The 23970-nt window shown below is 46.5% G+C and overlaps 1 protein-coding gene across 5 annotated transcripts in view; it reads right to left on the bottom strand.

Moving 5' to 3' along the window:
- GARNL3 (GTPase activating Rap/RanGAP domain like 3) overlaps positions 1-23970 on the bottom strand; it is a 119002-nt gene that overhangs the window by 7745 nt on the left and 87287 nt on the right. For all 5 annotated transcript variants that reach the window (XM_079962018.1, XM_079962022.1, XM_079962019.1 and 2 more), the window contains 15 exons: positions 22433-22539; positions 21463-21578; positions 19808-19912; positions 15728-15802; positions 15235-15346; positions 14549-14647; positions 12905-13018; positions 11645-11820; positions 10295-10453; positions 9650-9716; positions 7104-7211; positions 5800-5918; positions 5133-5268; positions 2463-2672; positions 1487-1598 (listed from right to left, as the gene is read on the bottom strand). In XM_079962018.1, the coding sequence (XP_079818144.1) occupies positions 1487-1598; positions 2463-2672; positions 5133-5268; positions 5800-5918; positions 7104-7211; positions 9650-9716; positions 10295-10453; positions 11645-11820; positions 12905-13018; positions 14549-14647; positions 15235-15346; positions 15728-15802; positions 19808-19912; positions 21463-21578; positions 22433-22539 (1815 nt within the window). The remainder of the gene's footprint in view (positions 1-1486; positions 1599-2462; positions 2673-5132; positions 5269-5799; positions 5919-7103; positions 7212-9649; positions 9717-10294; positions 10454-11644; positions 11821-12904; positions 13019-14548; positions 14648-15234; positions 15347-15727; positions 15803-19807; positions 19913-21462; positions 21579-22432; positions 22540-23970) is intronic.

Below are 23970 nucleotides of genomic sequence, written 5' to 3'. Positions count from 1 at the left end.
ACTAGGGCCTTGTGGGACTTGACATCTTTCCCCAGTGCCTGCAAGACAGAGCTGTTCTGCCTGGCTTTTGGTTTGGACTTGGTCCCTCCCCTAATGGTCTTGATCTATGGGCTACTTTAAATTTAGACCTGTATTTTAAATTGGTTCCCCACCCCTCTTTTTCCCCTATTGTGTTTTTACTGTGATTTTATTGGTGTTAGCCACCCTGAGCCCAGCTCTGGCTGGGGAGGGCGGGGTATAAATAAAATTTATTATAATTATTTATTATTATTATTAGACATATAATAACTTGGAGGAGTGATTTCATGTGAGATTAGTACAACAAAGTTTTGAGATTTTTTCAAAAAATTGGGAGGTCTGACAAAGGGTCAAACCAAGCTGCAGCTAAGTACGGGAGGTGAATTGCTTTCCCCTCCCTCCTCCTTTCCCATCCATTTTCCCTTTGGTGTCATGTATTTTAAGCCTAAGGAAGAGGAAGCTGATCTCTGAAGAACTGGGGGAGAATGCTTTAAATAAATAAGTAAACACTCATCCAGGGATCTTTGTATGCATGACAGCACTTACTGGCACTGAATACCAACATCACTTTGTGATGGCTTCAGACAGAGGAGGGCTAACATAGCCATTGCAGCTAGTAGGCATTGATAGGCTTATCCTCCATGAATTTGCCTAATCCTCTTGGTGGGTGGGACGCGGGTGGCGCTGTGGGTTAAACCACAGAGCCTAGGACTTGCCGATCAGAAGGTCAGCGGTTCGAATCCCCACAATGGGGTGAGCTCCCGTTGCTCGGTCCCTGCTCCTGCCCACCTAGCAGTTCGAAAGCACGTCAAAGTGCAAGTAGATAAATAGGTACTGCTACGGCGGGAAGGTAAACGGCGTTTCCATGCGCTGCTCTGGTTCGCCAGAAGCGGCTTAGTCATGACCCGGAAGCTGTACGCCGGCTCCCTCAGCCAATAAAGTGAGATGAGTGCCACAACCCCAGAGTCATCCGCGACATGACCTAGTGGTCAGGGGTCCCTTTACCTTTACTTGGTGGTCTTAACTACATTTTGTAGCACATGTAAGAAGAGCTCTGCTGAATTAGGCCAAAGGACCACCTAGTCTAGCATCCTGTTCTCACAATGGCCCACCAGATGCCCTAATAAGAAGCCTGCAAGTGGGAGCAGAAGCAGAACAGCACTCTCCACTAATTACAATTCCCAGCAACTCATGTCCGAAAGCATACTGCAGCTGGAGAGTTCTCCTTTATGCAGCTCTGGCTATGTGTGATTTGGATCAAGACCTTGGATGGGGGTGGGGGTGGTTAGAAGCCTCCCACCCCTTGCTGCTGGCAGGTTTTACAAAGAATTAAAGGAAGGCATTCAATTGGGAGTATGCAACATGATTCTGACCTAATAGGCAGTTTAGGGGCTGCAAATGAGAATATGCACTCTTGTTCAGAGTGCTGCTTCTGCCCCTCAAAGAATTGCACCTTTCTATATGTTACCTGTCACTACTTGTTGACCGTACTGTTCCTGGCTTGGGGTCTGACTGTTTCTGGGGGTTTTTCTTCTGCTTCTGTCCTCCCTCCGACTTGGGACCTTGGCCGTCTAGGAGACCTGGATGAAGAAGAAAGGAATGCTTCTGAATTCTCAGAGTAAAGGCAATGGAATTGTTTCATTTGTCAATGACTAATTCCACCTGGCTGTTCCCCAAAGGGGCCTCCGAGGTGATCACTGGTAAGTGTAATACAACAACAGACGGGGGAATCTATAAATCGTCTTCCTGTCATCACTGTAGTGAGCCTTTTGCTGCCTTTGGCAAAGGGTGATGAGAAGTCTCTTGGCTTTCCTCTCCAGCTTGGACCACTGCCATAGTGCTGAGCTTTGCTGGTCAATGACAGGGGAGATCACTGCCCTCCTCTCCAGATCCAAGCTGGTGAGAGAGGCTGGGATTCACCATTTGGGGTGCCAAGGGGGCTAAGGCTCTTTAAGTGCCTTGACAACTTAGTTACAAATCACAAGCTCCAAATTTGGAGCTGGAAGGGTGGCAGAGCAACAATCCCCACCAAAAAGGAGGAGATTGTCCTTGATCTCACAATGCAGGGGCACACAGTTTGAGGTCGGATTCCTGACAACCACGGGATTTGGGGAGGGCTTGGTTACCATATTCTGCTGAAATCTGCAAGCCCCTGAACAGACAAGCAGACTAGCCCATGCCACAGTCAAGAAATTCAAGCAAGCCTGAGTGAGAGATCAATACCTGCAGTGTCAGTCAATAGCATCTTGACTTTATGCTTAAAGAGTTAGAAAGCAGGAGGAAAGGGGGCGAGCAATATTCCTAATACAATGAACTCCAGCACCAGGGTGTTGCATTTTCACCCAACATAGATCATGGCTACATCCAAATATCTCACTGTGCCTGGCTGTGCTGCGGCCGGGATCCCTTGCTGCCTATGCCCCTGGATGGCCCTATTACTTTACCAAGTAATTCTTTGCGTGTCCGGGTTGCGATTTCTTTGATCTCTATGCGCGACAAAGAGAGGGAAGGAGCGACAGGGATGGAGGTGCTGCTGGCCGACGTCGGGGTGGTGATGACTTTGGGGACCAGGGGGGACTTGAGTGGGCGTTCGATGCTCCTGCCGACCAGGTTGCTCAGGGGGATCTTGTAGATGTTTTTGCACAGAGCTTCACCTGAAGTGACAAGGAGGAGGAGGGTCGTGGAGCAGGAGTTGACTATAAGCAGGCTTGCGGGTGAGTTGGCGGTCCACAAAAAAACTCTTTTACCCTCCTTATAATAATAACAATCATTCATTATTTATATACTGCCCATCTGACTGGGTAGCCCCAGCCACTCTGGGTGGCTTCCAGCAAATTATAAAACCACAGCAAAACATTACACTTTAAAAACTTCCCTATTTGGGCTGCCTTCAGATGTCTTCCAAAAGTCAGATAATTGTTTGTTTCCTTGCCATCTGGTGGGAGGGTGTTCCAAGGGAGGGTGCGACTACCGAGAAGGCCGTACCTGTGTGCCCTGGTTCCCTGTAACCTCACTTCTCACAATGAGGGAACCGCCAGAAGGCCCTCGGAGAAGGATCTCAGTGTCCAGGCAGAACGATGGGGGCAGAGACGCTCCTTCAAGTATACAGGACCAAAGCTATTTAGGGATTTAAAGGTCAGCACCATAACTTTGATTTGTGCTAGGAAATGTACTGGGAGCCAATGTAGATCTTTTAGGACCAGTGTTATATGGTCCCGGAGGCAGCTCCCAGTAACCAGTCTGGCAGCCGCATTCTGGATTAATTGTAGTTTCTGAATCACCTTCAAAGGTAGCTCCACATACAGCACATTGCAGTAGTCCAAGCGGGAGATAACCAGAGTATGTACCAATCTGGCAAGACAGTGTGCGGGCAGGTAGGGTCCAAGCTGGTGTACTAGATGGAGCTGGTAGACAGCTGCCCTGGACACTGGTGCCCTTGGCTTGTGGCTCTATGGACAGCTGTGAGTCCTTTAGGGGCACAGTTACTCCATTCAGGACCAGGGAGTCCCCACACCTGCCCGCCCCCTGTCCCCCAGAAACAGTACTTCTGTTTTGTCGGGATTCAACCTCAATCTGTTGACTGCCATCTACCCCTCCCCCCAACCACCCCTCCCCCCAACCACCTACAGACACCCACACAGGATGTTCACCGCCTTCACTGGTTCTGAATTAAACGAAAGGTAGAGCTGGGTATAATTCGCTTACTGGTGAACACCCAGCCCAAACCCAGCGGTTTCATATAGATGTTAAAAAGAATGGGGGAGAGTTTGGAGTCCTGGGGCACCCCACAAGTGAGCGCCATGGGGTTTGAACATTAATCCCCCACCACTACTTTCTAGACAAAACCCAGGAGGAAGGAGCGAAACCACTGCCCCCAGCCCTCCTAGATGATCCTGTGGCTGACAATATCAAAAGCTGCTGAGAGATCCAGCAGAACCAGGAAACAGCTTTCATCTCTGTCCCTAGCCCACCAGAGATCATGAACCAGCATGTCCAAGGCAGTTTCAGTCGCATGGTGGAGCCTAAAGCCCGACTGGAAGGGGTTTAAATAGTCCACATCCTCCAGGTGTGCCTTATTGATTTATTATTTTTATTATTTTTCTAATTTGTTATTTTTTTCCATACCACACAGTATTACAAAAGTAATATTGACTGAAGCATAAATATAAACCCTTCCCCCCTTGAACAGTATTTCAAATTACATTTCTTAAATTATTCTACAAAAAGGAATAAGAATCTTCTATGCAACGTAACATTTGTTCTACTATAATATCTAACACTATTTTTTCCTTTATAGTGTTCATTGTTTTCTATAACCTATAAGTAAAACAAATGACTCCATTAATTAGACCCACATTTCATTTTTCTTAATTCACCTAATCCTTCTTCAATTGATCCTATACTCCCTTAAAAAGACAACCGATTTTATATGAAGTTAGCACTCTTCTGCCAGATTTATTTATTTAACAAAATTTATATACCACTTGAATGTAAAACAAAGCAAAACCTCTAAGCTGTTTACAAAAAAATTAAAATAAAACATTAAGATTATCCACTAGTTTAAAAAACAGGTATTTACAATATGGTTAAAAACAGCAGTAGCTAAAAAGAAATAAAACGAAAGAAATAAAACATGTAACATCTATGCATCTGAATTGGCTTAGCTAAAAAATATTTTTTTTTTACACATTTAATTAGTGAATCACACAAATCAGTTAATTTCACCACAGATGATAGCAAGGCAAATAACTCCAGTTTAGGTGGAAGATGACTGCAGTGGAATGGAAGCAGCACTGCATGCAATGAACACGGAATGGAAAAATATGTATTCCTATCTCCTTAAGTCCGACATTGTGCAGATTTGGGATAAAAGGACAGTTTCGAGCCCAAAAAGTTTGAAGGCTGATGCTTTAGCTCAGCCTTTCTCAACCTGTGGGTCCTCAGATGTTGTTGAACTACAACTCCCATCACCCCTAGCCAGCAAGGCCAGAGCTCAGGGATGATGGGAGTTGTAGTCCAACAACATCTGGGGACCCACAGGTTGAGAACCACTGCTTTAGCTGAACATACTACAGAAGCAACAAATTCTCAGCTGGCCTCAGCCCCTTCCTTACCTTCTGCTGCAGAAGGAGAGAAAACAGGGATTTCATTGACTGATGGTGTCTGAGGGGTAGTAGGTGAATTAGTCTCCTTGGAACTGCCGTTGGATGGCTCGCTCACTGCCGTTACGGCTCTGAAGTAGATATCTGACTGGAAGGAGAAAGAGGCAGTGTTAGCAAAATGGACTTATCTGAAGCTATGGGTTGTCACGGTGGCACCTGTGTGACCACAAACATCTCCAGTGGCACCCACAAAAAGGAAACCCCAAGGTTTGTAAAAGTACCAAAATGTTTGTCCGGGGAGGGATACCTTGGGCAGCAATGAGGGCAAAATAGTCTATGGGGACAGAAGACACTCAGTGAGCACAGAATGTTGTCTGGCAGTTAGGAAGAAAACCCAGAAAAGTGAGTGGGAGTGGGAATGGAATGGAATGATGTATCATGGAAAAGAGCATGGCCAGCTGGCCGGCAGCCTGAACAGGAAAATCACACAGTAAAGTTTTGTTGCATGTCCCGCTTGTTTAGTGGGCTTATGGGTTAAATGATGCAGTCTTAATATGAAACACAGGGTCCCTTCCAACTCTACAATTCTATGATTCTGCCTTTGTAGTGCTGGAAGAGGCATGTCTAGAAGAAGGGGAATTTTGCACAGGAAACCAGATTTCTTATCTCACTGCCTTACCCTTGATGCCACCAGCTGAAGCGCAGGGACCACAGCCGTGTGGACGAGGTTCCCATTCACCACTAATCGGATCTCAATGGAATCGGTGGTGAAGGCCAAAATATAGGGGAAAGCGCAAACTGCAGGAGGAGACAAAAGCATTTAATGAAGAAATAAATGCAACATGGTACAGTGGTACCTCAGGTTAAGTACTTAATTCTTTCCGGAGGTCCGTTCTTAACCTGAAACTGTTCTTAACCTGAAGCACCACTTTAGCTAATGGGGCCTCCTGTTACCGCCGCACCGCCGGAGCACGATTTCTGTTCTCACCCTGAAGCAAAGTTCTTAACCCGAGGTACTATTTCTGGGTTAGCGGAGTCTGTAACCTGAAGCGTATGTAACCTGAAGCATCTGTAGCCCGAGGTACCACTGTATTAAAATGTTGTGGGAATTAATTAATAAAATAGACAAGACACATCTTCAGGTCTAGAACCTGAAGCGCATGTAACCTGAAGCGTATGTAACCCAAGGTACCACTGTATATGATGGGCTTCTGTGCAGACGTTGTTAGTCCTAAGCATCATGGAGCTCTGATGTTTTCCTGACCTACAATAAGCCTTTACCATGTTATTACTGACTTACATAGGACCATCAAAGTCCAACAACATCAAAAACAGATTCCTGCCCCTAAAATTTAGGGGGGGGGGAGAGACAGAGGCAATGGAGAGGGGAAGAAGACTCTTCAGGTCTCCTCAGTTGCACATACTAAAGCTCTGTTTTTAGGAGGGGGTGAGGCTGATGGGGTTGTGCCAAAGGCTTCCCAGAAAATGAGAGTTTTGAGGACAGAGAGATTTGACAGGAGAGAGGATTGTGTTGTGCAGGTGCTTCAGGCAGAAGAAGTAGCAGAAAGAGACGAAAAGGTGGAGTCGTCTTTAGGAGCAGGAGAGCTTTGGACAGTTGAGGGTGGTGGAGCAAAGGGCAAGGATATAAGGGAGGAGAGATGGGTCAGGGCAATGGCAGGCTCTGAAGTCAGAAGGAGGCATTTGTGCACTGGATCCAGGAGAAGACAGGACACAGATGGGTGTCTCTGTGTTACACAGGGGCATAATGTGATCAAAACAATTAAGGCAGGCTAAGGATGGGCAAATCTTTTCTGTTGAGGGCCGCATTCCCTGCTGACTACCACCCCCTTTTCTCTCTTCCTGCCACCGCATTGTCCTCCTCCCTCTCTCTGCCTGCCCATAGAGGCTGTCCCTCCACATTACAATGGCTTCACACAGCAGCAGAGACTTATTGGAAAGGGGGAGGCAACTAGTTCTTCTTACCAATGGCATAAGGAACCTGGTTCCAGCTGAAGTGGAAGTCAGATGCTGATGGCTGGACCAAAGGCGATCCCCCATTGAAGGGACACACTTTGCGGTAATAGCAGACATCTGTAACAAGAGACCCCTGTTAACTTCAAGCAAATAAAGAAACATGGACCTTGACACCAAATGCTGAAAAACAAGGCAGCCAAGCAATGTCACTGGCCCTGCTCCTGCGACAACAGCCAGGAACACAGAAATTAGAAATTAGACTATTTGCAGAAATATTGTAAAATTAATGAATGTTAGAATGATGTTGGACAGAAATTAAGTGGTTTCCAGCTGTAATGTTTTAAGAGATATGGAAAATAAGGTTTTGAATTAAGTAAAAACTAATGGTGAGGATTTGCTGAATTTATAATTTGAATTGGAATATAAGAAAGGGAGGTATGTGGAGGTCCGGAAAATAAGTTAAAAGAAAATACTGTAGGTAAAGGGAAATTTTATGTGTTTTTTAGTTGTTTTTATATTTTTTCTTTTTTTTGTATTTTTGTTGTTTCTTTTTTGTTGTTTTATAATGTATTATTCTGGAAAATTTCAATAAATATCTTATAAAAAAAAATTAGAAGGAGTGAAGCTTTCTCCTGTTTCAGCCTCACCATTTCACTGGGAAAGGCTTCAGCTACTCCATGCTCGAGCATCTGGTCGATGCCAAAGCCACAGGTAGTCACCAGTGGAGTTGGCAACCTTCAGCATGGGAGAGAGGAGAGCTGTTTTCAAATACATAGAAGCAGTGCTTGTTTTTCCTAAAAAAATGTTTAGGGGTGCTCTCATTTTCCTACTCATATTGAAATACTGCCCCTCAATGAGGCCGAACTTAGATTCTCAAATCTTAGGGGTAGCGTACCCCTGTGTACTCCCAGAAAAAAAAAAGCACTGCATAGAAGAGAGAAATGGCAGGAAAGCAGATTTTGGCTAAATGTGAGGCGAATCTTCCTAAAGATAACAGCTGTTTCACTGTGGAACAGTCTGCCCCAGGAGGTGGTATTTTAAGCAGAGGCTGGATGGTCCATCTGTCAGAGATGCTGCTGTTTCACCCTGCCTTGCACAGCCTGTATAAAGCCAGGAGGCTCCCTTTCGACTCTACAGTTCTATGAAATGGAAGTTTGGCGCTTGCTTTCTCCTTGGTCTTCTGCTTTGTCCACATGTGTGAGGGCTTTTGCTCATCCAGGTTCCTAGCTTTGCTTTGCCAATAAGATATACTGACAAGAAACTGAGATTTTTGCTCGTCAGCTTCACCCAGAATCAGAGGACTGGCAAGTGGGGTGATGGCCAAAGTGGCCAGAAGGCAGAAACCTTTCCAGATTCCTCGTCTTCCTGCCTTCAAGTCAAGCTGCATAGACTATTTTCACCACTACCACTATGTGTGGGCTCATTTGCCTATTCTAGTGGAAAAGGGAGGGCAAGACTTGGAGGTTGGCCATCTACTGAATTCTACCATCCACCCACTTGAGCCCCTCCTTGTTTTGGATAAGGCTAATGGAGAAGAGAAGGCTTAGCGGCTGCCCAGTGCATCAATCCAGACTCACTTCGGCTTCTGGCAGCTGTTTTGATGCACCTGTCAGCTGCCCACCCACCACCATGTGCTACTTATGCAAAGAACATGTGCAACCAGCAGGCAAGCAAGTCTGTCTATCTCTTCTCTTACTTCTGCCCCTTTCCAAACACACTGTTTACTGTTAACCTTATTATATTAAAATTGTTTAACTGTTTTATTATCCTATCCTATATTATATTCTATTATATTCTATTAATTATATATCAATCATTGATGTGCAGTGGATATATATTGTGGGGCATGTGTGCAAGAGAAGAAACGCTTTTCATGCCTATGGGGGCAGTCCTATGGCAAGATGGCCACCTGTCATGGATGCATTAGTTGAGATTCCTGCATTGCATTGGATTGGACTAGATGACCCTCAGGATCCCTTTCAACTTTATGATTCTGTAATTCTATGAAATATGATGAGGATGATGATTGGGCTATATCCAAGAACATAATCAAGGTACTCTTAGTAGAACTATTATTACTACTTTATAAATGACAGTAACAATAATATCACTTATAAAAATAAAATATGATAATATCATTTATAACGCACTGAACGTTTTCCAACTGTTTTATGTTTTGCATCAAAGATGAGAGAATCCCTGCCTGCAGGTTCATAATCCAACATACATTATGCAAAAGGAAAAAAGGAATGGGAGGAAAGTAAGCAAATTCTTGAAGTTACATCATCTCAATAACATCCTCCGATTTCCATAGGTAGGCCTCCCTGCTTTCAAATGCACACACAAGCACATGCACGTAAACACCCGAAATACCTTTGCTTTCCTGACTGCCAGCAGAGGGTGTTTCTCTTCAGCTCTAGCAGTCCCTATTCTACCTTACTGCCTCTCCAGTGTGAAGCAAGTCTTTTACTTTTAGTGTCCGTTCTGCACTGATGCAAGACGGAACCATAGACAGACCCCAGACCGTCTCCCTGGACAGAGAGAGCAGTACTTACAGTTATAGCACAAGAGCAGGCCAGCTTCTCCATCTTCATACACATCAATAGCTGCAACAAAATTAACCTGCAATGATAACGGGCAAGGGTAGTGGGCAGGCTGGAGGCTGAGCTTCCTACGAACTCTTTGAGAACAATTCAGTGGTTTTGTATCAGGAGAAAAAGGAGAAGTCCCCCCCCCCGCCCCCATCACATTCCCACCAAACGTTTCTAAATTCTGGCACCTGCATCTAGTCTGTAATTTAATCTAATTGTTTTACATACACTTCTAATTCAAAGCCTAAGTGAACAACTGCAGAAGTGCTGCTTCTGTTATTATACATTTTGGTTTTCTGGCACAGGGGGCATGACCCAGCACAAATTAAGCACATTTAGAAATCCCAGTGATCTTGACGGTAAAAAAAACCACAGGAAGTAACAGGACAAAAGTATTTCATTTTGACTGATTCATCACCTAGGATTGCATTTTTAATCAACTGAATCAGGTTGACAGTAGACATCAGGTGTAGTGCAGGAGATGGCCCTGATCCTGAGATCAACTGCATTTTTGCTTGGGCAGCCTTGGGGGTGGGGAGGCTGAGACCCTTTCGAAGGAAACGGGCGACAGCAGCTTCAGCAAACTGTTGTGACACCCAATGAACTTACCCTGCTCGAGTCGACATGGTGCAATCTGTAGGATTCGCCCGTGCTCTCATTGATCAAGTCAAACTGGTGCCGGTAGGCGACACAAATCAGGTTGTCATTTTCCCCTGTGGGCCCATCCACCAATGTCATGACAACAGGGGGGTCAGACAAGCAGATCTCCTGCAATCCCCAAAAAATGCTGCATTAGAGGTATTGTGTGTGTGCATGAACAGAGATGCAGGACACAAAATTCAGACTTCTTGAGGATCTCGGGTACAGAAAAGGGTAACCAATACAACAATAGAGATTACAGAACCTTCCACAATAAGTCATTTGCATTTTTAACATTTTAGTAATAAAAAGGTAACTAAAGTTAGAAGAGCATGATAAAGGCTGATGTGCATGCACAGATCAGCCATGGAGGCTTTGCCCACAGACCTGCTATGAAGATCCATCAAGCTGGCAGGCACTGGAAATGAGGCCTCTGTGCCCTATCAGTGTGCCCTGTCCATGTGGAACTCCCTCTTGCTGGATGTGTGTCTGGTGCCCTCTCTGGTTAGGGTCAAATGAAGACTTGGCTATTCCAAGCTGCTCTGAACTGAAGGAGGTTTGTTGGTCTAGAACACAGGTTGCCAATGCAGGACCAATGGAGGCCAGTTTGCGCATCCCATCAGGACCCTCTCTGGTGTCTGTGAGAGGTCTTGGTAAATATTCCCTAAAAAATCTGCAATAGATGAAGGGCTGCTTGCTCTCCCTACTCAGTTCCTGTTTGCATTGGCTTGGCCTCTCCTACACTGAACACCCCCCAAAACCTGAGCTGAGGTGTAAAAAACTTCTCTCTCTGTGAGTGAGCATGGTGGTGGCTGATGTAGGTGCCTTTTCCCATTGATGGGATGGCTGAATAGTGTGTGTTTGTGCCTGCACCATTTTATGGTCCTCCTTTTCTGCATTTTTTGTAAAGATATGGAAGCCCTTATGCAACCCGTTTAGTGACTGGCGCCCAAAGAACTTTCTCAGCATTCCAAATGCATCCATTGGCTCAAAAGGCTTGGTGACATCTTCCTCCCACTGGCCTATAATATTAAACTGTCGCTGCTTTTATGGCAAGGGTGGAGAAATCTGTGGCCCTCCAGGTGCTGATGGGCTGGCCAGTGTGCTCAGGGAGTTGGTAGTCCCAATAACACTGGGAAGGCCAAAGTTTCCCCTCTTGATTGTGGGCCCCATGGCTTCTCTGAAGGATTTTTAAAGATCAGGAAGACTGGATCAGCTCCTAGGCTTAAAGGGGCAGCTTACAGTTTTCTGCCAGGCACCCAAGGAGGAGGAGGCATGTGTGGACGGTGGTAGTTTGCTGGTGCTTTACCTCAAACCTACCCGGATGTACTGGAATTCTTCAACTGGGGACTCTGACTGAGGCGACAACGAGAGACCACTGTTCAGACCCTCCCACTGCTTGAACTTCCTGGTGATAAGAAGCAGCTTGTTCCGGATGGATGCGACGATCCGCAGCTCGTTGCTGTGGTGGGTGTTGATGGCATACAGATGGCAGCCTGGGAAACAAAGGTTCAGTTGAGTGTGTGTGTGTCAAGAACAGCTCTGAGAAATGTCCCAAAGGAAAGCCTGGCTCAGAGGGATGGGAGAGGAGAGCTGGAAACTGACCACAGCGGATCATGCTTTGGGTCACAGGAGAAATGTTTTAGCACCACCACATCTAGCTGTTTCTTGCAGAGGGACAGAAGGCATCACTGCCCAGCTGCATTGACGTAGGAACCTGCCTTATACTGAGTCAGACTATTGGACAATTTAGACAAGCACTGTCTTTGCTGACTGGCAGCCGTGGTCCAGGATTTCAGAAAAGGGCTTCTCCCAGAACAAACTCTGCACCACTGACCTATGACCCTTCCCCAGAGACTCAGTGCTATGCTGTGGTCTGTGTGGGACTTGAGCTTGACTAGAGACTGAGGAGGGAGAAGAAATTCAGTTTGTAGTTTCCACTCATTCACGTACCCAAAACTATTGGCTTAAACTGTGCTGCTGTCCCCTGACACCTGAAATCAGCCTGCTTTAATGCAGGGGTGTTCTTACAGGAAAACTCTGTAACGCAAGGACAGGCACCTAGGTCAATGATAAGAGCACATACTCCGCCTACAGACAACACATTCCCAGGTTCAAACCCCCAGATTCCCCATATAAAGAGGATGTCAAGGATGGGGAAGCCACCAACACTAGAAAGCTCCCAACAATAGTAGGCCAGATGACTCCAAGATAAGGCAGTTTCACATGCTCACAACCTTAAAGCATCGTTCAGCTGGTTGGTTGGTTGGTTGGATGGATGGATGGATGGCTGGGACCCACTGCCTGATCTCAGCACTACCGTCATACTCTCCCCAGGCCACACCCCTCTCCAGCGCTGCTTCATACCCTCAATGAATGTTTTTATCAGGTCGGAATGTGTCCCTGAACTCGAACTCCTCGGCTGCGTGGAGAATACTTCATGTGCGTGCATGAAGAAACTTGCCTACTGTGCAAAGGCAAAGTGCATATTTGTTGCCCCACCTCCTTTTGCCCAGGAGGTTACCTGAAGGGAAGGCAGCCCCTAGGGTGAAAAAGCTCCCCCACCCCTGCCATAAGCACCTTTTGTTTTCTCCAGTTTGTTCTCTCGGCAGTCACACTTGCTTCTGGCTTGCTTGGATTCCATGCCTTTCCGTACGGCACTCAGCCGGAAGACCAGGAGGCGAGCGTCCTTCCCTGTCAGGTGGGAGACACACAAATAGACATGTTACAGGCACAAATGTTTCTTTAAAACACACACACACATAGTAATCTGGTATGTTTTGTAGGGAATATCCCCTGCCAGTCAACATCAAGATAGCTGGGGCAGATCCTGCAAGAGAGATCTACCCGCAATGACTGGCCACACTGGATATATGGAACTTCCAATTTCAGAAGCAGTCTAATGCTGAACATCTGATGCTAGGGGATAAAAATAAATTAGACAAAACACTTGTATATTTTAGGTTGTTCTATCCTTGTTTTTTTATGGGACGTGGGTGGCGCTGTGGGTAAAAGCCTCAGCGCCTAGGGCTTGCCGATCGAAAGGTCGGCGGTTCGAATCCCTGCGGCGGGGTGCGCTCCCGCTGCTCGGTCCCAGCGCCTGCCAACCTAGCAGTTCGAAAGCACCTCCGGGTGCAAGTAGATAAATAGGGACCGATTACCAGCGGGAAGGTAAACGGCGTTTCCGTGTGCGGCTCTGGCTCGCCAGAGCAGCGATGTCACGCTGGCCACGTGACCCGGAAGTGTCTCCGGACAGCGCTGGCCCCTGGCCTCTTAAGTGAGATGGGCGCACAACCCCAGAGTCTGTCAAGACTGGCCCGTACGGGCAGGGGTACTTTTACCTTTACCTTTTATCCTTGTTTTTAACATTTTTTTTTTAGCTTAATTTTTTGGGAGGAATACACACACACATACACACACTAACTGAAGGCTGGTATACAGAATGCACCCACAGGGTGAAGATGGAAGAGCCAGCCCTCTTGAGTAATAAAAGGTAAAGGTAAAGGGACCCCTGACCATTAGGTCCAGTTGTGGCCGACTCTGGGGTTGCGGCGCTCATCTCGTTTTATTGGCTGAGGGAGCTGGCACACAGCTTCCGGGTCATGTGGCCAGCAGGACTAAGCCGCTTCTGGTGAACCAGAGCAGCGCACGGAAACGCCGTTTACTTTCCTGCTGGAGCGGGACCTATTTATCTAATTGCACTTTGACATGCTTTCGAACTGCTAGGTTGGCAGGAACAGGGACTTAGCAACGGGAGCTCACCCCGTCGCGGGGATTCAAACCGCCGACCTTCTGATTGGCAAGTCCTAGGCTCTGTGGTTTAACCCACATGAAAGGTAATGAAAGGTAGGAGGTAATGACAGGTAATGAAAGGTAGGAGACAGCTAAAAGGAGGGAGGCTGTGGGTTGTTTCTGAAGTGTCATGCACCAAACTATGCACAGTCATGGTTTGTTTTGTTGTCTACTGCAGGCCACAGTCCCAGGCAATCCAGGACATTCTTTCTTCCACAAATCCCAGCATCCAGAGATTGGACACGAGATGTAGTTTTGCATTCAAAGTGCTTACAGAAGGTTAAAACAGTAGATACAATATCATACAAAATAAATGCAGGACCCTGGAAGATCCAGCCTAAGCTAAAATACCTCCAGCAAAGCAGTTATGCTTCTACCACAAGCTTGCCCAGGGAAATGACATTTCCTCACAGACAGGCTTACGTGCCTTACCTTTGTCCGCTCTAGTGATGAGAAGGTCCAGAGTTTCCAATACATGCATCTGTTTGATCTGTAAAGTTTTATCAAACACTGGGATGGGAGGCTGCCCATCTGGAAGGAAAAATTCAAGAGACTCTGTGTCAAGGCTCAAATCAAAACATCAAGGGGAAATCCATATATATTGGCTGGTTACAATAATATTCAGATTTCAAAGGCCTTTCTAAATAGCACCATTGTACGTGCCATCTAAAAGGAGGCAGAGATTATTCCTGCTAAACTTCTACTGGCAGGCTGCTCCAGAGGGCAGGGTCTGCCAAACCTAAAGGCTCAATGCTCAGCAAGGGCAAACTGAGTGTCAGGGACGTGGAGAACCACCAGAAGTGCCTCCTCACAAGATCTTAGTGATGGAGGTGGAGCATGAGGGATCAGACAGTCATTAATACTTTGGGCCAAAGTGATTTAGGGATCTGTGAATTAACCCAAGTACCTAGAACCTGGCTTGGTGGCAAATTGACAACCATTGCAACCCTCTCAGCAGAGTGGTTACATATAACCAGCAGCCTGCTCCCGTGAGGAGTCTGGCCTCACTAGCAGCTTTCAGGCCCCACATAAGCTACATTACAGAAATCAATTGGGGGTAGGGGAATGTAAGGCAACCAGGTCAGCACACGCTAACAATCACAGGGTCATCCACCAACCATCTAAGAGGAGGACACCAACATCTGTAGAGACGAGCAGTGACTGGCCCCAGGAATCGGCGCAGAAAACATCATGAGGGAAATTGCTGCAGAAGCACTGGGACTCCCAGGGCTGTGGAACAAGAGAACCGTGAACTGGTGAGCATAACAGGGAAAGGTGCTAAGCACTAGAGTCAAAACATAGTGATCTACAGAGGTGAGTTCGAGAGGTTGCTTTGCATCCCTTGGGGAAGCAGAAATCCCTCAGTTAGCTGAGGATAAAAAAACGCCAAGGCTGGGTGTACCCCATGCTAAGAATAATAAAAGTGAAAATAAAATGTAACTTATGTGACCTGTCTAAATCATGCATATTTATATATTTTAAAAACCTCTATTTTACACTGTGGTTTGCTTCTAAACCTATTATCCACAGCAATCAGAAACCATACCAGGCTCTTAAGCCAACTCACCTCCTATCCTCCCCCGAAGATTTACCTGTTAACCATTCACTCACCTCCTTTTTACAGAGGCTTGTGGAAGCCAGAATAGCTGGGGCATCCCCTCTCACAATGGTTTTGAGTTTGAGTGCCTTAAAAAAAAAGACACACGAGAGAGAGAGAGAGAGAGAGAGAGAGAGAGAGAGAGAGAGAGAAAATGAACATATAAATCTGCCTTATATGGAGTCGGTCTTGACTGGCAGCAGCAGCTCTCATGGGTCTCAGGTGATTCCCTGTCTTTACTGCCATTCTACTGCAGATCCCATTAACTAGGCCAGAGACTTATTTTGCCTTCACCAAGTGAGCTATGACCCCTTCCTTTATAAAGTTTGTGGTGGTGAGAGGGCGTGAGACTGTAAAGACTGATTTACTTACATGCCGGCCTCCATATGGAGTGCCTGTTTCACATGTGTTATCTGCATGGTACAGTGAAGAAAACCTCTTCCACTGCACAAGGATGGCCATAAGGAACATCTAGGCTGGTTCCCCGCCCCCACAGGTGTATTCAACAACATGTCAATTACGTAATGATAACACATTAACCATGGGTTTATACTGGACCATCCACACGGCATTCTGCTTTATTGGCTGTAGCGCAATGCTTCCCCAAAGTTACCACATTATTGCTATCTAGAGGGGCTCTCCTGCCCTATGGCACAATGAAAGGAGGGCAAAAAATAAACCAAAATATTTGTGGTATTAAAAGTTGTATGATTTCAGCAGAAAGTTATAGGACATGCACTGACTGAAAACAAAGCAGCATGTCCCCCCTTCCCAATCAATACTCTGATATTGATCAGAGTCTTTGATCAAAGCAGACTGGGCCTGACAATTTACCTGTTTCCATGGTGTGTTGGGGACATCTCCATTTTTGGATGTTTTGTTTTGATGCCCTCTACAAGTATGAAGGCAACAACTCTCCCTTTCTGCATATCCCTAGTTTCTGGTATTCAAAGACAGCCTGCCTCTGACCACAGATGCTCAATCTTGCCATCACGGCTAACAGCCATCATCAAAATCATCCACAATTTGCTTAAAGCTATCAAAGCCAGTGGCCACCAGCACACCTCGTGGAGGCAAATCCCATGAATTAATTATACTTATTGTGACAAATACATCTCATGCTGTCCTGGGCACAAAGTCCCACCAGACCACCATGGCAACCATCTCAGCATGTAAAAGGTACAGCGGTTCTGGGAAGAACACAATGATACACTTCACAAAATGACATATTTGGCAAATCTGCTAAGAGGGTACTTGACTGCTCCACAAGAAACACTATAATCTTGCTTATCAAAGTCAGGGCCTCATTATCTGTTGAAGAGCCTCTCCTGATACTGTGAACTTGCAAGCTGCTTCCTTTCATGCTGTAAAGAGGGCTACCAAACTGCGGCCACAAAGGGCTACCCAAATCCAGATCTTTTTTTGACCCACTTTCTATTTGATCCCCAGACACTGTGTTTTCTCCTTCCCTCTGCAAAGGAGAAGCCAGTGAGCTCTCAGAGCCTGCTAATTCCTTCTTGTTTCAACCTGGTTTTCTTTATAACTGATCCCCTGTTAATTGCCCTTGCTTGCAATTTGGACTTGATGCTGCTGCCTTTGTTGAACAGGATTTTGCTCTCATTTCTATTGGTACGCCTGACGTAATATTCTCCCTCTCTCAAACATTTGGTGTGCTAATTTGTTGGTGTGCTTTTTTTCCAAGGGTGAGAAGAAATCAATTTGGCGTTGATAGAATGTGTTGCACGTTTTTCAGGGTTTTCTTCAAAGCTGTGAAAATAAAGATGCATAGCACCACAGAGGGCTGATGCAAATATAATTGCAGTCAAGAGCCTGGGAGCAGGTCTGGTGTCATATTAACACAAGAGACCTGCTGGATTAGGCCAATGGCCCAACCCTCTAGTCCAGTATCCTGTTCTCATACTGGGCAATGAGATCCACCCCCCAGGAAGCCCACAAGCACAACCTGAGTGCAAGAACACAACCCTCCCGCTGTTTCCTGCAACAGATGTTCAGAAGCATCACCACCTCTGTTGATGGAGAACAGCACCCAGCACCCAGTACCCTGACAGGACCCAAAGGTACTCAACACCTGCCTTGGGCCCACCATGCCAGGCAGTTGAAAACCACCGCATAAAGCCCCCCCCCCGGTGTTCTGGAGTGATGCTCTGTCAGGAAAACCTCCAACCTGGGGATGAGGGGCACTAATGTGAACTTTGCCAAAGACCCCCTCAAACCTAAAGCCAGTTTTGATTATTATGAACATAAGAAGAGCCTGCTGGATTAGGCCAGTGGCCCACTACACTAGCATCCTGTCCTCACACTGCCCAACCAGATGCCTTTGCAAAGGAGCTCTGATGTGCAACTGCAGAGCAACTGTGGAGGCAGAACATAGCCATCAAGGATAGCAGCCATTCGTAGCCTTGCCTTCCATGAATCGGGTCTAATCCCCTTTCAATGTCTCCAATTTAGTGTAAACTCCTCTCATCTCCAGAAGTCTCATGTTATCATTTGCTGCTCTCCCAGGCCATTTAAGATCTGGTGACATAGCTGGCTGGCTTTTTTCTTTTCTTTCTCTGTATCTAATGGCTGTTTAAGTTCTGTGCTGCACATGGTATTTTACTGTTCTGGTTTTGTACCTGCCCCCAGAGCTTATTGTCTTTTCATTGTAGCAGTTTTATTGTTCTGTTCTATCCCCTTTTATTTGTACAGTGTCTAGAGAATTTATTTTGTAAAGTGTCTTGTAAACACACAAAGAAACAACACATTTCAAAAGCAGCTTTTGCTGTGGCATCAGTTTTTAGAGGGGGAATCTCCCCCCTGCAGGGCACGCCTATATTTACAAACTGCTCTGGACTGGGGTCTTTCAAGGGATATCCCGTTAAATTAATGGCATCAAGTATGTTGATTTCAATGTCTCTTCTTTGAGTATGATCAACAAAAGCTCTCAATCACCCTGAAGAATAATCCTGACAAGGGTCCAATTCTGTTTCCTACAGCTTACTGAGAGTTGGCAACTTATTCAGGGCTGTGGGGTGCTTTTGAAAGTTGTTATTTGCTTATTTACTACAGGAGAACCTCAGGTCCAGGAGCTAAATGTGGCCCTCTGGGCTTCTCTATCTCCCCCTTGTAACTCTCCCCAGGCTACATACTTCATCGGCCTTCCTTCATGCCTAGCATGCTTTCCCCTGGTTATAAAGTGTCACTGAATTCCGATAAGTATGTCTCTTACTTGTCAGGATGGAAGATGCAACAGGGTGTGTGGAGAAGCTATAGAACTGTGCAAAGGTAAAGGTTACAGTGGTTATTCCACCCATTTTAGCCTCTGGCTCCGCCCACCACTGTCATGTGGTACTTGGAAGGTTGTTCAGAAGGGAATGTGGCGCTCAGGCTGAAAAACCACTCCTGGTTTATTATACTTAGGTGCTGCCAAAATAAATTCTATTTTAAAATAACATTCACCCAAAACCCAGAGGCATTCCTGTTAGGAATGGTTTAGACGGAGGTACCCAGGTGTCAGAAAAATCTATTTATGTATGCGACAACAGCAGCGTGGATCTTGATAGCCCCAAAATGGACTGAGTATAACATATCTAAAAGGGATATAAAAAGGGGGAGAAATTGAACTAAATGGATACACAAGAATATGCAGGAGTTGTGGCTAAATTAAAGGAGTCTTGGAAGGTGAAGGAGGAAAGTCACTGATTGTATTGGTATAATGAAAGATTTTAATGTGGAAATGTATATTTGAAAATCTTTTAATAAAAAATCTTTTTTAAAAAAAATACAAAATAAATTCTATACACATCCTATGAGAAAGAAATGAACAGAAAGAGAGAAAGGTAGGGAGGCTGTGTCCACACACCATACATTTGAAGCACATTTCTCTCCCCCCCAAAGAATCCTGGGAATTGTAGTTCGCTAAGGGTGTTGGTAACTGTAACTCTGTGAAGCAGTGTGTGTTGTGTTCACAGCCTGGATGTGTGAGAGTCAGAGGCAGTTCACTGGTGCATATTGCACTGCCCAGCCTCTTTAGCTGATCAAAGACCTCAAGTGGCCACAGTGAAACACAAATCCCAAATACTCAGTAAGCACACCTGGCCAAGACGGACAAATTCAGCTTGTCGGGCCTCCTCTTTCTTCCGAGCTGATTTTGGGGACTCAGGTAAGACATCACTGAAGGATCTCCTGTTCAGCATGTTCTAAACGAAAGCAAAACGACAACAACAGAGTTTTACTGAATTGTCTGTCATCCTGGCGGCGTTTTTTAATTTAATTCTGTGCAACACGATAGTTTTCCATTTGGAAGGGCTTTCTTGACATAGGGAGGTGTTCAGACATGAATCTCTCACCAGTGCTCCAAAGCCGTACAGTCTGAGGAAGCCTATACTGTCTTACGACAGTGTGTTCCAAGGAAGACGGTACCACATGAGTTTTCTGAACATTAAGAACACCAGGAGATGTTATATATTTTTGTCTATCCACTTGCTCTGACTGGCAGCTGCTTTCCAGGGTTTCTGGCATAGAGTCTTTCCTATTACTTGCTACGTGATCCTTTTAAGGCAAGATATTGGGGACTGAACCCAGGACCTTCTTCATGCAGACAATAAGCTCCACTGCTAGCTACAGCCCTTCCCTGCCATCTCCTAGTAGGCCTAAAACTCTGGAGAGCTGCTGCCAATCAGTGTTGACAATACTGAGCCAGATAGACCAATGGGTCTGACTCATTTTAAGGCAGCTTCTTATGTCCCTTCCAGAGCAGTCTTTTCCATAGGGCTTAGTGGTGCGTCGCACCAGGGCACCGGCCTCTCAGGGGCGCCCCAGCAAGTGTGGGAGCTGTGCAGCTTTGCCGGTGGCCACCCCTTTCCCTGCACGCCCGCCAGCTGCACCCCGACAACCATAAGGCTGGCAGGCACACAGCTTCCCTCCCAAGCCTCTGCGGGGATCGCTCTCCTCCTGAGGAGGCTTGGAAGGGAAGCTGCACTCTCCTGTCAGGAGTTCAGCCTACACTTGAGTAGGACTCTGGCAGAGACACATGCCCAACTGGCGTGTTCCCTCCCTCCTGGTCGATCGTTCGGGAGCTTCATAAGCTTTCTTCAGCCCAAACATCACAGCGACCAATGCCAACAGACACCGGCACACTTAGGGATCTGCAGAGTTTGCGCAGTTGCGTAACAGACGGCAGCAACTGTGCAAACTCCAGGAGGGAGAGAACATGCCAGTCAGACATGTGTCTCTGCCAGGGTCCTACACGAGTGTAGGCTGAACTCCTGACATGTCCTCCCACGTCACTCCCAAGCCTCTGCGGGGATTGCTCTCCCGCAGTGGCATGGGGAGAGTTGCACCCCCCCCATGGCTGGCAGTGCACGGCTACAGCCACCCCAACACTATCCATGGTAATTTGGGGGTGCTGGGCGGATATTTGCACCCACATCTGCTAAAGACAGCCCTGGTCCCGTCGTCCAGTATCAGAACAGGCTCTTCTTATGCACTCCACAGACAAAAAACCTCAAGTGAAATTCCTATGCAAGTTATGAATTTCAACCTTGAATTTTAAATGCTGGCTCCCAAAGTTTTGTCGTATGCCAGAATGACCAAAATAAAGAAATCATGATGGACATGTGCTCTTGAAAACATAGGGAGAGAGGGAGCTGGCACCGCATACATCCCAGGCATAAGAAGCATTGGATCAGACCCCACCATCTTTCACAAGAATCTTTTTTTGAGGTTTCACAGAAGAGGCGGAGCTTACCTTGTGCATGTCAGGCATGAGGTCCTGGTATAAAGAGCGGATCAGCATGTCCAAAGTACGCTGCCGCTTCTGAGCAAATGTCGGAGTTTCCAAGGTGGCTTTCTCCCCATTGATTACTGTAAGGCAACGGAAACAGAAAGAAGACATGTCACATACCATGCAGACCATGTTATGTACTATGACACAGAGGCTGGGCACTTAGAACATTTTGGGCATTTTGTAACTACAGTCTTACCTTGGGTTACAGCCGCTTCAGGTTGCATTTTTTTGGGTTGCGGACCGCCGAAACCCAGAAGTACCAGAACGGGTTACTTCCGGGTTTTGGTGGTCGCGCATGCACAGAAGTGCTAAATTGCGCTTTGCGGGTGCGCAGAAGTGCCAAATCGCAACCAGCGCATGTGCAGATGTGGGTTGCAAACGCTGGAGGTTGCGAACGTGCATCCAGCACGGATCACGTTCACAACGCAAGCATCCACTGTATTAAAGATTATTGTTTTTTAAAAAATTGTTCTTATGAAAAGTCATATTCAGTTTGGCCCTGATAATTATGCTCCACTGTGTCAAAGGGGGTTTATTCTAGCGCATTTGCAAAGCTAAGCAGAGTCCTTTCAAACTGGATAGGGAACTGAGCTTTGGGATTCCTGCACTGCCGGGGGTTGGACTAGATGACCTGCGGGGTCCTTCCAACTCTACAATTCTATGATTCTACGTGGGAAGGGCTGCAGCTCAGCAGTGCAGTGCAGTGCAAAGGGTACCAGGTTCAATCCCTGGAATCTCCAGGGAGAGCTGGGAAAGATTCCCTGCCCGAAACTGCAGGGAGCCACTGCAAGTCAGAGTAGGCACTACTGAGATAGATGTGGTCTGATGTGGTGTAAGGCAGCTTCCTATGTTCCTAAATGTGTCCAGGATGGCAGTCTAAATGCCTTAATACAAGGACCTCTTTGATCTGAACATGGCGTATCCAGCTTACATTTCACCAGCAAGAAGTCCCTGAATTCTTGGTGGTCCGTAAACACTGGTGGGGATGGAAGAGGAGGCCCAAAGAGAGGTACGCTTTCTTCCGAAAAGATTTTCAGCCTAGGGAAAAGGGCACATCAGATATTTGGGGCAGGACATGGTTTTATTCCAAATGCTACATGCCTCTAACCAAAAATTCGTAAAATTCAACTCATCCCCTCTCCAAGCACTTCTAGCAAGGTGTAGAGACACTTTGGGTGTGACGTAATAGTAATCAGATTACAGTGCTATGTGGATACTTCTGACACAGAAGCAAAGTAAGAAGTCTCTACCCACAAGGAGCTTACAGTCTAACATCAACAGCAAGGAAGCCAAAAGAGAGAAGGGGACGTATAATACAGTGGTGCCCCGCAAGACGAACGCCTCACAAGACAGAAAACCCGCTAGACGAAAGGGTTTTCCATTTTGGAGGCGCTTCGCAAAACGAATTTCCCTATGGGCTTGCTTCGCAAGACGAAAATGTCTTGAGAGTTCCTGCGGGTTTTCCCCCCCTTTTCCTAAGCTGCTAAGCCGCTTATCAGCTGATCCGCTGATAAGCCGCTTAACAGCTGATCGCTAAAAGCCGCTAAACCGCTAATAGCACTAATCCGCTAAACTGTCAATGGGCTTGCTTCGCAAGACGAAAAAACCGCTATACGAAGAGCCTCACGGAACGGATTAATTTTGTCTTGCGAGGCACCACTGTATAAGACAAAGAGATGAATGGGAAATAATGCAATTACATACATACATACTTGGGGTGTGGGGGGCAGCTTTGTTATACTTGGGGAGGAGATTTACTGTGCAATCCTAGGCACATCTACTCAGAAGTTCAATGGGGTTCTTTCCCAAGTTACTGCAGCACTAAAGCACTAAAACCATAGGCTTCATTATTATTTTCATCATCATCATTACTAATTGGATTTCTTGCCTGCCTTTCAACATAAGGTCCCAGGACAGGTTAAAAAGGTAAAGGTAAAGGTACCCCTGCCCGTACGGGCCAGTCTTGACAGACTCTGGGGTTGTGCGCCCATCTCACTTAAGAGGCCAGGGGCCAGCGCTGTCCGGAGACACTTCCGGGTCACGTGGCCAGCGTGACATCGCTGCTCTGGCGAGCCAGAGCCGCACACGGAAACGCCGTTTACCTTCCCTCTGGTAAGCGGTCCCTATTTATCTACTTGCACCCGGAGGTGCTTTCGAACTGCTAGGTTGGCAGGCGCTGGGACCGAGCAGTGGGAGCGCACCCCGCCGCAGGGATTCGAACCGCCGACCTTTCGATCGGCAAGCCCTAGGCGCTGAGGCTTTAACCCACAGCGCCACCTGCCTCCCATCCCAGGACAGGTTACAACAATATAAAAAATAGGCTTGCAATTTATTTAAACTGATTTTATTCAGATGAGTATGGTAGGTTCTAAAGCAGGGGTCAGCAAACTTTTTCAGCAGGGGGCCGGTCCACTGCTCCTCATACCTTGTGGGGGGCCAGACTATATTTTGAAGAACAAAAAAAATGAA

Source organism: Podarcis cretensis (genome assembly GCF_951804945.1).
Source record: "Podarcis cretensis genome assembly, chromosome: Z".
Classification (NCBI taxonomy): domain Eukaryota; kingdom Metazoa; phylum Chordata; class Lepidosauria; order Squamata; family Lacertidae; genus Podarcis; species Podarcis cretensis.
Note: the sequence above shows the minus strand (reverse complement) of the source record. Positions and strands in the feature narration are given on the sequence as shown.